Genomic DNA, 13897 nt, shown 5'->3' on the forward strand with positions numbered 1-13897 from the left:
CATCCCAGTGCCCTCCTTGAACTGACCCTTGCCCTGGGGGCTCTTTTCCCCTTCCCTGGACTGGGCACACAGGTGGTCCCAGTCCCATAGATCTCTCAGGAAGAAACTGAACGCTGTTCATGGCAACGTTGCCTGGGTAGTCTGGGGGGAGTTGGCAGACACTGGGTGTCATCAGTGGACGAGAGGGGCAAATCTGGCAGCTGCACTCCACACAGGCTTGAAGTGTGACATTCACATAGACAGACAGCTCTTAGGGTGTTGAGCGCAGAAAGAAACAGGACGAGACACGATGTGGCAGCTTTTGTCAGTTAAAAACAAACACAGTCAAAGAGCAGCATTGATTTTGCAAAAATACACCCTATCACAAGGATGCCCTTTGATTATCTTAGAATGGTGCTCATTGCAAGGGGAAAGGAGAGAAAGCTGGTTGTGGAGATATGTCTTTTTTTTTTTTTTTTTTAATGATGTTGGGACCACTGTTTGGATACAGGAGGAAAAAATCAAATCGTGGCTTCGCACCTAAGCAGAAACCAGTTCCAGTCCAACTGGTGACCAAGGGTGATGAAAATGAAGTGATAAAGGGGCTAGAAGAAAGTTCAGCTAGACGCTTTCTTATGATCCCTTCATTAGGCAGGCTGTGAACTCTAACGCCAGTGCACCTTCCGGGTTCCCCCAGGACTGCCTGTTGCTCATGAGCAGCTTTCACACCCCTGGCCTCTGCTGGACAAGCACGTGGGTGGAGGTCCCTGTGAGGATGAGAATGAATCAGTCTCTCTGCCCCAGTGTTTGGGAACCCCTGAAGCTCAAATCTCTACTACCTCCCTGCAGAGGAGAAACTGCCGTGTGTGAGGAAGGGGAGAATAGCACTTATGGAATAGACCGGGGTCAGAGGCCAGCCCAGCTCTCTGCGCTGCTTGCAGACTCCTGCAGGGGTGGTGGGCCTGGCCCAGAGTCCTGGGCACCACCTGCGCAGGGGAGGTCATCTGTGGGAAAGTTATCTTCTCCATTTGTTTTCCTGCATCTAATGCTTGTTTGAAAGTGAAAAAGTCGCTCAGTCGTGTCTGACTCTTTGCGACCCCGTGGACCATACAGTCCACGGAATTCTCCAGGCCAGAATCCTGGAGTGGGTAGCCTACACCTTCTCCAGCGCATCTTTCTGACCCAGGAATAGAACTGGACTCCTGCATTGCAGGCGGATTCTTTACCAACTGAGCTACTGCTGGTTTGGGAAGTCTAAAGCCATTCTTGCAGCCATGAAATTAAAAGATGCTTACTCCTTGGAAGGAAAGTTATGACCAACCTAGACAGCATATTCAAAAGCAGAGACATTACTTTGCCAACAAAGGTCCATCTAGTCAAGGCTGTGGTTTTTCCAGTGGTCAGGTATGGATGTGAGAGTTGGACTGTGAAGAAAGCTGAGCACTGAAGAATTGATGCTTTTTCACTGTGGTGTTGGAGAAGACTCTTGAGAGTCCCTTGGACTGAAAGGAGATCCAACCAGTCCATCCTAAAGGAGATCAGTCCTGGGTGTTCATTGGAAGGACTGATGCTAAAACTGAAACTTCAATACTTTGGCCACCTCATGCGAAGAGTTGACTCATTGGAAAAGACTGTGATGCTAGGAAAGATTGGGGGCAGGAGGAGAAGGGAATGACAGAGGATGAAATGGCTGGATGGCATCACTGACTCGATGGACGTGAGTTTGGATAAACTCGGGAGTTGGGATGGACAGGGAGGCCTGGCGTGCTGTGATTCATGGGGTCACAAAGAGTCGGACATGATTGAGCGACTGAACTGAACTGAACTGAAAGCTATTCTGCTTCTGGTTCCTTTGATTTCTTCTGTAACTGCTTCCTCTGACCCTCTCTTATTCTCTGTGAAAGTCTGTAGAATCTTACTGGTGTTTTGAAATTTCATGATGACGCGCCATGGTGCTGGTGTGTTTTCATCTACTGTGTTGGGTGCTAGCTGGGCCCTTTCAGTCTGGGAGCACCTTTTAGTTGTAGGAACTTTCCTGAATAATTTCATTAGTTATTTCCTCTCTGTTTTCCTTTCTTTATGGAGTTTCTAGTATATGGATGATACATCTTCGATCGGGTCCTCCAGTTTTCTTATCTCTTTTTCCTGATGGTTCAAGCCTTTTGGTCTTACTGCTTTACTTTCTGGGAGAGTCTCGACTTTGTCTTCATAATCCTTTCACTGAATCTATCACTTCTGCTGAAAAGTTTTTAATTCCAAAGAACCCTTGTGATTGTTCTCGTTTTGTTCTTGTTCAGTGGATGCAGTATTTCCTTCGAGCTCTCAGGGGTCACTAATAACAGGGTTCCCCACCTTCCTAGGTAGCCTCTGCTTCCTCCATTCTCATTTTGATTGCTGTGCTTTTTTTTTTGAGCTCCATCTATGGAGTCCGGGGCTTACCCTGGAGAGCTGGAGGTCCTTGGCTGGCTGCTCGTGTGTAAGCCTGGGCAAGAAAAGAGGGGACTGGGAGCTCGATGCAGGTGGTAGGGGAGCCATGGACAGTAATATTGCCTTTTGGTCTTTGGTGTTCCCTAAAGAAGCCTCCTTCCAGCTTCCTGCCTGTGGGATAAAGGCTTGACTACCAGCGTTCTGGGAGTGGCTTGTGCAAGCAGGCTGGTGCCTCAGCATTCGTTTCATCCTCCTTTTTAGCACGGTACCTGTGCTCTCAACTACAGCTGGTGCCTGCAGCCCAGAGATCTTCTGGAGGGAGAATGAGCTTCCAGACCAATGCAGTGTTGGTTACTGGGCCGTTACTAGGATGCAGGTTGTGAGGAAGGGATTTGGCATTAGCCATCAACTAGTCTTTATTTCAGTCCACTCATTGTCCCACTTCCAGAGGTACTTGGTGCCTCTGGAGGACTCGGCAATGCAAACTGGAAGCGTCTGGCCAGCTTCTCAGATACACCAAGTCCATTGCCATATGGCCATCTGCTTTCCAGCCTACAACAGTTCTGTTATTTTTTTCCTCTCCTGCTCCCCCTGTCCTTGTTTGCTTGTGATTTAAGAAAAAAAAATCATCCCTTTACTAAAATTATTATGGGGTTCCAAGGAGGAGAAAAATTGGATGTATGTGTTTAATGTACCATTTTTACCTAAGGTCCCTTCTCTGCTTAGATTTGTGTTTAGACTTTGTATTCAATTCCATGATCTATGTTTCATAACACTCATACCACTATGATCTAATTAACATTATTTTGTAATGCGTTCTGAAATTTTGAAAGGTAAATATCCCCTTGTTATTATTCCTTTTTAATATTTTCCCCAGCTAATCTGCCATATGTAGTCTTCCAGTTGAACTTTGGAACTATATTGTTAGATTTTAACACTTTTTAAAAAAATGGAGATTGTGTTAAATTTATAGATTAATTTGGAAGAGCATCAGCTTGCAGCCCAGGATAGTGTCACTGTGTCTGCAATTACTGAGGTTGTCTTATGCTTTTTGGGAGAGTTTTGACTATATGGTATTACTCTTTGTGTCATCTTACAACATTCCGTATTTTTGTTTATACCTAGATATTTTGTGGGGTTGATTCTTATAGTCGATAAGCCTCTTTTCCCATTCTGTTTCCTAGCTGAGGTCTGTTACATACAAGAAAGGTATTGTTGCTTGCATACTGATTATATGGAGGATGAGAATTAACTATTTCTTGTAGGTTTGGTAAAACTCTTCTGTAAAACCTTCTGAGCTTGTCTTTGACTGCTTTTTTTTTTCCATTTTTTTCTAAGGTATATTCAAGTTTTCTACTTGAGCTGACAATTAGAATGTGTGTTCTCTCTTTAGTCTAGGCTTACTAGAACTGTGCTTTTAATTTATGGTGTTTAGGGTTTGAGGGCCTTCCGTCTTCTTTTCTTTGATTTTGCTCTATGATAGCAGCTGTGGGCGTGATTTTTGAGTTTCCCTTTTGTCCTAATGTAAGTGAAATTTGGAACTTGTGCTTGAACAGCACACATTGTCTGGTTGTTGAGCTTAAACATTAGGCTGTTTTAGTAATTCAGATCTTCTATAGTAATGCAGGGCTTCCCTGGTGGGTTAGTGGTAAAGAATCTGCTTGCAGTACAGGAGACAAGAGATGTGCGTTTGACTCCTGGGTTGGGAAGATCCCCTAGAGAAGGGCATGGCAACCCACTTCAGTATTCTCGTCAGGAAAATCCCTTGGATAGCCTGGCGGGCTGCAGTCGATGGGGTCACAAAGAGCCAGATGTGACCGAGCACGCACAGTAATTCAAATCCTGCCTAATGTTTCAGCTGATTCATCTGGTGTTTCCTGGAGTAAATATATTAAAATGCGCATAGAACTGTGGCTTTGCCTGTTTCTCCTGTATCAGGTTGAAGCTCTGTTAGGTGAATGAAATTTCATATCTTTTGTATCTTTTCAATGAACTGTTGATCAGTTTGTCCCTTTAATGTCAGATTATATTTTATCTCATAGATATCATTATGCCTGGTTCTGTTTTGTGGGCAATTACATGGTAACTCTCTCTTCGCTTCATTTGTTTTAACTTCTCCTGGGTAATTTTGTTTCAGTTACACCTTGTATAAGTAATTTACGGCAGGATCTTGTGCCAGCTCATGCTCCTTTGCCGGTTGCCTCACTTTTGCTCTTGCTGCCGCTCCCCCATCCCAAGCCTGGGCTTCCTGGCCCTGCTGTGCCTGCCCTCCTTCTGCCCAGCTCCCAGAGGCACCCCTCCCTACCCCCACCCCCACCACTGCTGGGTCTGTGCTTCCTCCCATTGTGTCTCTAAGGTGGCCCCTGCCCCTCACAGCCCTGCTGTGTGGTACCTGGGTACCTGTGTATATCTGTGGGGTACCAAGGCATACAAGACCCTTGGCCCCTGTCTTCCGAGGGGGCCTCCTTCAAGTGGAGTGGACAGGTAATGCCCAAGCAAATTCATAAATGAGATTCAGACTGCAAACAGTGGTACATTCCATGAAGGAGGAAAACAGGATGCTGTCACGGAGATGCTGGGGGAAGAGAGAGCCTATTTTAATTTAGGATGAAACAAGGCAAGTCCCCCTGAGGAGGGGACATTTCAGCTGACACCTGGAGGATGAGAGGGAGTAGGTCCAGTGAGGAATGAGGGAAGATCATTTCCTGGAGGAGGGGCAGCAGTCTTCCCCATCACTGCGCAGTGGCTCCTCAAGGCTCTGTGGCCCCTCCTCCCCTTGTAGGTGTGTCCTTGGGGGAGGCAGATGGGGACCACGTCCAGCGCAGGAGGCAGAGGCCCGTGAGCTCTGTTCCTTGTGGGCCTTTTGGGGGGCTCCTGCTGGACCTGATAGGAAGGCTAAATCTAGGCAGGAGCAGCAGCAGCAGAAAGGGCATCCCAAGAGAGACAAGTGCAGTGAAGGCCTGGGCATGGGGTTTACAGGGAGACAGCCAACATCCAGGCCCCTTGAGCCCACACCTGCTGCACGGCGTTTATAGACCCAGGTCCCTGGGATTGCTCTTCTCTGCACTAAACACGCTCGCTTGTTTCTCCCAATTTCAGTTTCCCCACACCATCTCTTGCTGGTGGTGAGATACACAGGCCACTCCGGGGCTCATCAACAACTTTGGGTGCTGTGACTTGAGCCAGGTCCCGGCCCCTCCTCTGTGGTGTGACTTGTCTGCATCGGTTTATCTTCCTGAGGCTCCTTGATGCTAAAATGAGACAGTAATGAGGATGGTGAGGAGCCTCCTACTTGCTGAAGATTGGATGGCTGGATCATAGTGGAGGCTTATCACTCTGAAGGGCTGTGCACATGCCCCAGCGTACCAGGCTGCAGGGGCAGCGGGAGCCGGGCAGGATCCTGTGATCCAGGCACAGTGGGTGAGCTTGGCTTCTGTGACCCGCTTGTTCCCCTGGAGGGCAGGCACTTCGGGGTTTCCTGGATGCAATTCTGCATCCCCTTCTTCCATCCTGTCCACAGACTGCTATTGATTCTTTGAGGGATTTTGTCTGCCCTCCTGTAGAGATGCTCAAATGAGGGAAGCTCTTGGAGGCTTCCTGTTGTATCGTCCTTTGCCCGAGACATGAGCTCACCAGAAGGGTGCCCCCAGCACAGGGAATGCCAGAAACTAAAAGCCCGTGGTTGCCCATTGAAAAGACAGGGTCCTGCCGCAGACACCTCCACTTAGGGGCGCCTCGGCCTGCTGGGGTCCAGTCTGCTCCCGTCTGCTGTGGATCAGCCCCCCAGAGGGACTGGTGACTTCTCCCCATGTGGGAGGCGGTGCGCAGAGGCAGCTGTGTCAGGAGTCAGGACAGATTGTCCTCCGTCCTTGGCAGGAGATGGGCAGTGTGGACTGCTCAGTGTCCAGGCCTGGCCGGAAATGAGGGGTCAGGCACAGGGCTGGCTAAGCTCTGGGTCACTGAGGCTTGGCCACTTACGAGCATGCAGGAGCTGCTGGGGGAGGCGGGAGGGGGGCCGAGAGGAGCTGGGGCCTGTAGACCGGACAGGCAGCCCTGGGCAGGCAGACAGGCCCTGAGCCTGGGCATGGTTGCAAGTAACCAAGAACAGCCCACTGAGGACCTGAGCGGGACTCTCAACCCGAGGGGCAGGCCTGCTAGGACCCGGCACCAGGGCACGGCTGGGATTTCCGCGTGGCCTAGCCTGTAGGGTTGAGCCCACTGTAGGGAAACTGGGAGACACCCGAGAACGAGAAAGTGGAGCGTCAGCCTGGCTGCTGGATCCCGTCCGCGCTCACGTGGCCCTGAGTCTGGGGGCCCTGGGTCTGGGGGCCCTGGGTCTGGGGGCGGCTCCCTGTGCCCTGCTAGGGCTGAGCAGGGCTGGGGCTCCCAGGGACTGCAGGGCAGGGCTGCCGCCTTCGAATTGCTTGGGGGGCCCTGTTTGCTTCCCTTCATCTGCCCTTCCCTTTGGATTCAAGCACATCTCTACAGGGGCTGGGTCTTGGGGGTGGTTCCAGGACATAATATCCAAGTCACCCTCCAGCATTATCATGATTGAGATAGTAATGATAAGAACAATTATGCTTGTGGTGAAATTAACGCTTCTAGTGCATTCTTAGGAAACATTGCTGTCTTTATGGACCTGTAACACATGGTTTAGTTAAAACAGAGTTTGCTTAACAGAAGCAACTCTAGGATGTACCCCAGCCAGCATGTCCTGATGGGGGCCCCAAGCCCTCCTTAGAGAACGTCGGGCAAAGTCACTGCACAGTGGCTTCATGGTTCAGGGTCTGGGCCCACGCTGAGGCCTGCAGAGAGGACAGCGGGCCAGGAGCGCTGGGGACTCAGACCTCTGTGCCGTGTCCCAGGCATGGCCATTACTCCGAAGCACAGTGTGAACCCCCCTCTCCCCTCTACAGTGGCTCTGTTTCCTCATTTCTTAGACAAGCTGGCTAGTCTAGATTTTTAACATGAAATCTCGAAATTTGAAATACTATTGACCAAATGTGGTATTTAAAAAAAAAAACACAGCGCTAACAGGCAACCCCGTGGTCTGGTTTTGCCCAGGGACCACCTGTCAGTGAACCCTGGCTTGACAGGGGCAGAGGGTATCCTCCAGCCTCTTCCCCAGGAAGAGTTCTTTTTTTATGAAAATTATCATCTTTCTGCTTCCCAAGGTGGTTCTGAAGGTGAACTGTCCCTGCTTGTTGAAAATGCAAAGAAATAAATGTGTAAAAATAGAGCAGCCATTCCTCACCCCCCGTCAGGTTTAAGTAGCTGATGTCTCCCCTGGGAGCAGCAGGGATGGCCCTGAACCATCTCCAGAGAGCCCAGCAGAAGGGCGAGCTCTGCACAGGCGCCGGCCCTGGAGCGGCCCTTGGCAGTGCCTGCCGTGTGCGTGTGTGCGTGTGTGCGTGCGTGCGTGTGTGTGGAGTGTGTGTGTGTGCGTGTGTGTGGAGTGTGTGTGTGTGTGAAGTGTGTGTGTGTGGAGTGTGTGTGTGCAGAGTGTGTGTGCGTGTGTGTGGAGTGTGAGTGTGTGTGGAGTGTGTGTGGAGTGTGTGTGCGTGTGTGTGCGTGCGTGTGTGGAGTGTGTGCGTGTGTGTGGAGTGTGTGTGCATGCGTGTGTGTGCATGTGTGTGGAGTGTGTGTGGAGTGTGTGCATGTGCGTGTGTGTGGACTGTGTACGTGTGTGTGGAGTGTGTGTGCATGCGTGTGTGTGGACTGTGTGTGTGTGCGTGTGTGTGGAGTGTGTGTGCGTGTGTGTGTGTGGAGTGTGCGAGTGTGCGTGTGTGTGGACTGTGCGTGTGTGCATGTGTGTGGAGTGTGTGTGTGGAGTGTGTGTGTGTGTGCGTGTGTGTGGAGTGTGAGTGCGTGTGTGTGGAGTGTGTGTGTGTGGACTGTGTGTGTGTGCATGTATATGCAGTGTGTGTGTGCGTGTGTGTGGAGTGTGCATGTGTGTGGAGTGTGTGTGTGTGTGGAGTGTGCGTGTGTGCGTGTGTGTGGACTGTGTGTGTGTGCGCGTGTGTGTGGACTGTGTGTGCGTGTGTGTGGAGTGTGTGTGTGGACTGTGTGTGTGTGGAGTGTGTGTGCATGTGTGTGTGTGGAGTGTGTGTGGACTGTGTGCGTGTGTGCGTGTGTGTGGAGTGTGTGCGTGTGTGCGTGTGTGGACTGTGTGTGTGTGTGCGTGTGTGGACTGTGTGTGTGTGCGTGTTTGTGGTGCGTGTGCGTGCGTGTGTGTGGAGTGTGCGTGTGTGCGTGTGTGTGTGGACTGTGTGTGTGCGTGTGTGTGGACTGTGCATGTGTGCGTGTGTGTGGAGTGTGTGTGCGTGCGTGTGTGTGGAGTGTGTGCGTGTGTGCGTGTGCGGAGTGTGCGAGTGTGCATGTGTGTGGACTGTGTGTGCATGTGTGCGTGTGTGTGGAGTGTGTGTGTGTGGACTGTGTGTGTGTGCTTGTATATGCAGTGTGTGTGTGCGTGTGTGTGCATGCGTGTGTGGAGTGTGTGTGCGTGTGTGTGGAGTGTGTGTGCGTGCGGGTGTGTGGAGTGTGTGTGTGCGTGTGTGTGGACTGTGTGCATGTGTGTGGACTGTGTGCGTGTGTGTGGAGTGTGTGTGCATGCGTGTGTGTGGACTGTGTGCGTGTGTGTGTGTGTGGACTCTGTGTGCATGTGTATGCAGTGTGTGTGGGTGCGTATGTGTGCGTGTGTGTGGACTGTGTGTGTGTGTGTGCGTGTGTGGACTGTGTGTGCGTGTGTGCATGTGTGGAGTGTGTGCGTGTGTGTGGAGTGTGTGTGTGTGCGTGTGTGTGGACTGTGTGTGTGTGCGTGTGTGTGGAGTGTGTGCGTGTGTGCGTGTGTGGACTGTGTGTGCATGTGTGTGGAGTGTGTGCGTGCGTGTGTGTGGAGTGTGTGTGCATGCGTGTGTGTGGACTGTGTGTGTGTGCGTGTGTGTGGACTGTGTGCGTGTGCGTGTGTGTGGACTGTGTGTGTGTGCGTGTGTATGCAGTGTGTGTGTGTGCCTGTACATATGAGGGGACACGGGGGCCTGCAGGGCTGTGGTGGGGACACAGGGCCCCGGGAAGCTCAGGAATGCCGCGGGCCCTCAGCCCAGCCCCGCCTTGCTCCTCTTCTCTGTGAAGCGCTTCCCCTTCCACTGCTCCTTCGCCTCCTCTTCTTGGTCCGGCAGCAACCAGGTGGCGGGTGTGTGCCCCAAAGCTAACAGACAGCAGGTGTAAAGAGGAGAGTTTCTGCCTGGCTGGGGGGCTCTGCCAGTCCTCCTGTCTGTAAAGTGGAGTCAGTCATGCCCATCAAAGAGACCTTTTGTCAGCGCTGGATGAGGACACATAAGCAGAGGGCCCGCTGGTGGAGCAGGACCTTGGTGACAGGCTGCCTTGCTGTGCCTCCAGAGGAGACAGTAGACAAGAGCCTGGGGGATGAGTGAGAATTGTTCTGGAAGACTCTTTGGCGATGTCATGATAACCTGATGTCCTAGGCCCTTCCCAGGGCAAGCGTTTCTGAGACACACCTGCTTCTCCCCTCACCAGGAATGCCGAGGAGCGGGGCGACCCTGGGGTCAGGGGCCTGGAGCGGACACAGAGATCCATGCAGGGGCGTGAGGGGCTGCCAGAGACGCTGGCACTGGTTCTTACTGGGCGGTGTGGTCTGTGGCTGCCAGCAATGCTGAAGGTCAGCCCAGCCAACTCAGCTGCAACCCTGAGAGGTGGGGGCAGCGTGCACGGGGGGCTCCAGGCCCAGCGGGGAAGGAGAAGGAATGGAGTCATGCTGCAGCTCTGCAGAAGACGCAGTGACGCCCTGGGGTCCTGGCCTGATGGGACGCGGCCCCCGGGCCCTCCGCGCGGCCCCAGGCCCCGGACGGGCTGCCCCGCTCCGAGCCACGTGTTAGTCTGTGGGGGCTGGAGTGAGCCCTGGCCAGCAGACTGCGGAGTAGCTGCCATGTGAGGGCTCAGCCTGGGCTCTGCATGACTCTCAGGCAGCCTCTCGTCTCCTCGGCACCTGGCACCAGGGGCAGGCACAGGTCTGGGCAGGGGAAGGGTGCCCACGGGCTGGTCCCAGCCCAGGAGGGAGTGGGCGGACCGGGCTGAGAGAGGAGGGGCTTTGCTTCAGCCAGGGGCTGAGCCAAAAGCCCCAGAGGGGAGCTGTCTGGGAAGACTCTGTGAAACATGTGCCACCTGGGCTGGGCCTCAATTTCCCTGGTTATAAATGGGCTGGTAACACTTGGGGGACCAGCCCTTTGTCCCTGGGCGAGTATGTGAATGGGTGAAAAGAGCTGGCTCTGTCCACCCAGCCTCCCTCCCCTCTGTTCATCACTGGGTGCCAGGCCCTGCCTCTGGGATGGCCCAGCTGTGGGTTTCTACGCTACTGGGTCTGAGCTGACTTGCCCAGCACAGTTGCGCTATCTGAACCTCAGTTTGCCCTTCCGTGAAATGGGGACAGAATTGCCCTGGGTTACTGTGCTCTGATGATGGCAGGCTGATGGCCACACTGGCATCTTGCAGGGGCTGAGTTGCATCTGAGTGGGGGTTTTCCCCGGCTGCAGTGGCCTTGTTGAGCCTGGACTGCCGCTACAGGCTGTGTCCTCTCTCTCCTTCCAGGGGTCTCCCCGGACAGCCTGGACAGCCTCAGCCGCGCTCTGGGTGTTCTGGAGGAGCGAGTCAACAGCTCCAGGAGGAGGGTGCGCAGGCATGCTGCTGATGACGACTACAACATCGAGGTCCTGCTGGGCGTGGACGACTCTGTGGTCCAGTTCCATGGGAAGGAGCATGTGCAGAAGTACCTGCTCACCCTCATGAACATCGTGAGTGGGGGTGCGGTGGCAGCAGAGGGCTCTGGGGTGGGGCTGGGAGGCTGGGGGCGTAGGTGGGCCGGGGCATCTCTGCTTGCCACAGTTTCCTGGTGGAGCTGGGCGTGAGTGAAATGGTCACAGGGAGGCTCTGGGTCTACAGGTAAGAAGAGGTGACCCTCCTGTCGACCTTGTTTAGCCTGACTTTTCTTATCTGCAAATGTTGGTGGGGATTCTGACTTGGCAAAGCCGTTTATATGCTAAGGCCATTTTCTAGACACTCATCATTTGTGTACTAGGGTTCTTAATTTTTCATAATACCCACATTGTGTAGGCTATGTGTTTTCCTATAAATCAACTGATTTTTTAAAAGCTTAAGATTATTTACAAAGGCAGCCTCACTTTATTGCAAACTGAAAGTCCTTCGGTCCTGTCCGACTCTTTGCAACGCCATGGGCTATACAGTCCATGGAATTCTCCAGGCCAGAATACTGGAGTGGGTAGCTGTTCCCTTCTCCAGGGAATCTTCCCAGCCCAGGGATCCAGCCTAGAGATCAAACCCAGGTCTCCCACATCGCAGGCAGATTCTTTATCAGCTGAGCCACCAGGGAAGCTGAAGAATACTGGAAAGGGTAGCCTATCCCTTCTCCAGCAGATCTTCCCAACCCAGGAATCCCTGGGGTATCCTGCATTGCAGGTGGATTCTTTACCAGCTGAGCTACCAGGGAAGCCCAGTTTATTGTAAAGGTAGTTTAAAACTAAAATGCAAGGTGATAAGGGGATGACAGAGGATGAAATGGTTGGATGGCATCACCAACTCAATGGACCTGAATCTGAGAAAACTCGGGGAGATGGTAACGGTCAGGGAAGCCTGGCGTGCCACAGCCCATGGGATCACAAAGAGTCGGACACGACTGAGTGACTGAACAACAGTTTCAGCCCCAGCTGGACAGCTCTGCTTTCTGCTCTGCAGAAGAGAGATGAGCGTGTGTCAGAGAGGAGGACAGAGAATAGCGCCCGTCCGAGGTTTCTCCTTGAGGTAGTCAGAAGAACTAAAGACTGAAGAGAGTATCGGTGTCTCCCTGTGAGGCCGGGCTCCTTAACTGAGCGACTGTGTGCCACCCAGGCCCCTGTGGCGTCACCGCGCACCTGCCCCACCGCTCTCCTGACAGGTCGCGCCGTCCCGCCTCCCCGCATGCCGGCCCTCCCACCCCAGAAGGTGCAGAATTCTGACCTTGCAGAGAGTGCACCCCGGCCTGCCCTGAGTGGCGAGAGGGCCTGCCCCTCACGGCCTGGCGCCTCCGCTGAGCCCTGCTGCGAGCATAGGAGGGGGCCTGTGTGTGTGGGAGGAGTGGGTTTGCAGCGGGCTGGAGGGGGCTGGAGGCCACCAGGGAATCCCCGGGGATGGGGCGTCCTAAAGCAGCAGGGCTGTGTGCCCCAGCCTGTCCGCTCTGCTCTGCTCTGCTCTGCTTCCTGGGCCACGGTGAGCCCCTGGGGATCCAGCTGGCCCGTGGGCAAGACCCTGCTCCCAGAGCCCCGGTGAAGAGATAGGTCAGGAGCAAGAGGGAAGATAAGAGTGAGCTGGTCACGGGGACCAGGAGGCCCCTGCCTGCCTGCCTGCCTCTCTTCCTCTCCACCTGCCTTAGGTAAGACACTGACTCTGGAATGCAGCCACCTCATCTGCAAAGCGGGCTGACATCTGTTACATTTGCAGATATTATTTTACTTTGGAGAGTGTTGTCACACTTAATCTTACTTTTGAAAATTACCTTTAATATAATAATAACAATACCATGATGGCTACAAATATGGAGCTCTTTTTTAAAAAAAACTCTGTATCGAATTTGTTACAATATTGCTTCTGTTGATTATGTTCTGGATTTTCGGCTGAGAGGCATGTGGGATCTTAGTTCCTCAACCAGGGATTGAACCTGCCCACCCCCCCTGCATCGGAAGGGAGAGTTTTCATTATTTGACTACCAGGAAAGCCCCAAATATCGAGATCTTAATATGTGATTCTGTGTGGCAGGCTTGTACTAGTCACTTATCATGCATATCTTTGGAAATCTTCACACTAACTCTATAAAATCAGTAGAATATAAAAGCTTATCTGCCTTCAGACAAGATTGAAAAAACAAAATATGTTTTTCCTCAAGCATTATACTGCTCTCCAACTCAGTGGCCAAAAGGACTGGTGTGGAATTAGAATCCTGAATCCTAGTAAAGGAAAACTACTTGTTTCCCCTACTCATACCCAACACTCATGACACTAACGACCAGAATTAGCATAGACCCCAGAAGGTCAGAGTTCAGTCTCACGAGACAGCGCCTCTTTAAACGCTCATCTCAAGCCCCAGAAGTTTAAGATGTCAGCTGTACTTCTGATCAAGCAACCACCAGCTCCTCAGGTTCAATAATTTGCGAGAATAGTTCCCGACTCAGGGAACCACTTTGCTTACTGTCGCCGGTTATTAAAAAGCACACAGCTGAGGAGAGCTGAGGAAGAGCCAAATGGGGGAACGCACGGGGGAGGTGCATGCAGCCTCCGTGGCCCTTCTGGATGCGCTTCCCTGCCAGCACCTTGATGTGCTCACCAACCGAGAAGCACTCCAAACGCCATTGTTTAGAATTTAATGGAGATTTTGTCTTGTAGGCGTGATTGGTGGGACTCACTGGCCATGGATGGTGGTGGTAGTTTA

General features: G+C 52.5%; 1 protein-coding gene across 2 annotated transcripts in view; it reads left to right on the forward strand.

Moving 5' to 3' along the window:
* Nucleotides 1–13897, forward strand: part of ADAMTS2 (ADAM metallopeptidase with thrombospondin type 1 motif 2) — a 255023-nt gene that overhangs the window by 140003 nt on the left and 101123 nt on the right. For both annotated transcript variants that reach the window (XM_042250871.1, XM_042250872.2), the window contains one exon: nt 11011–11213. In XM_042250871.1, coding sequence (XP_042106805.1) covers nt 11011–11213 — 203 coding nt within the window. The remainder of the gene's footprint in view (nt 1–11010; nt 11214–13897) is intronic.

Source organism: Ovis aries, chromosome 5 (genome assembly GCF_016772045.2).
Source record: "Ovis aries strain OAR_USU_Benz2616 breed Rambouillet chromosome 5, ARS-UI_Ramb_v3.0, whole genome shotgun sequence".
Taxonomy (NCBI): Eukaryota; Metazoa; Chordata; class Mammalia; order Artiodactyla; family Bovidae; genus Ovis; species Ovis aries.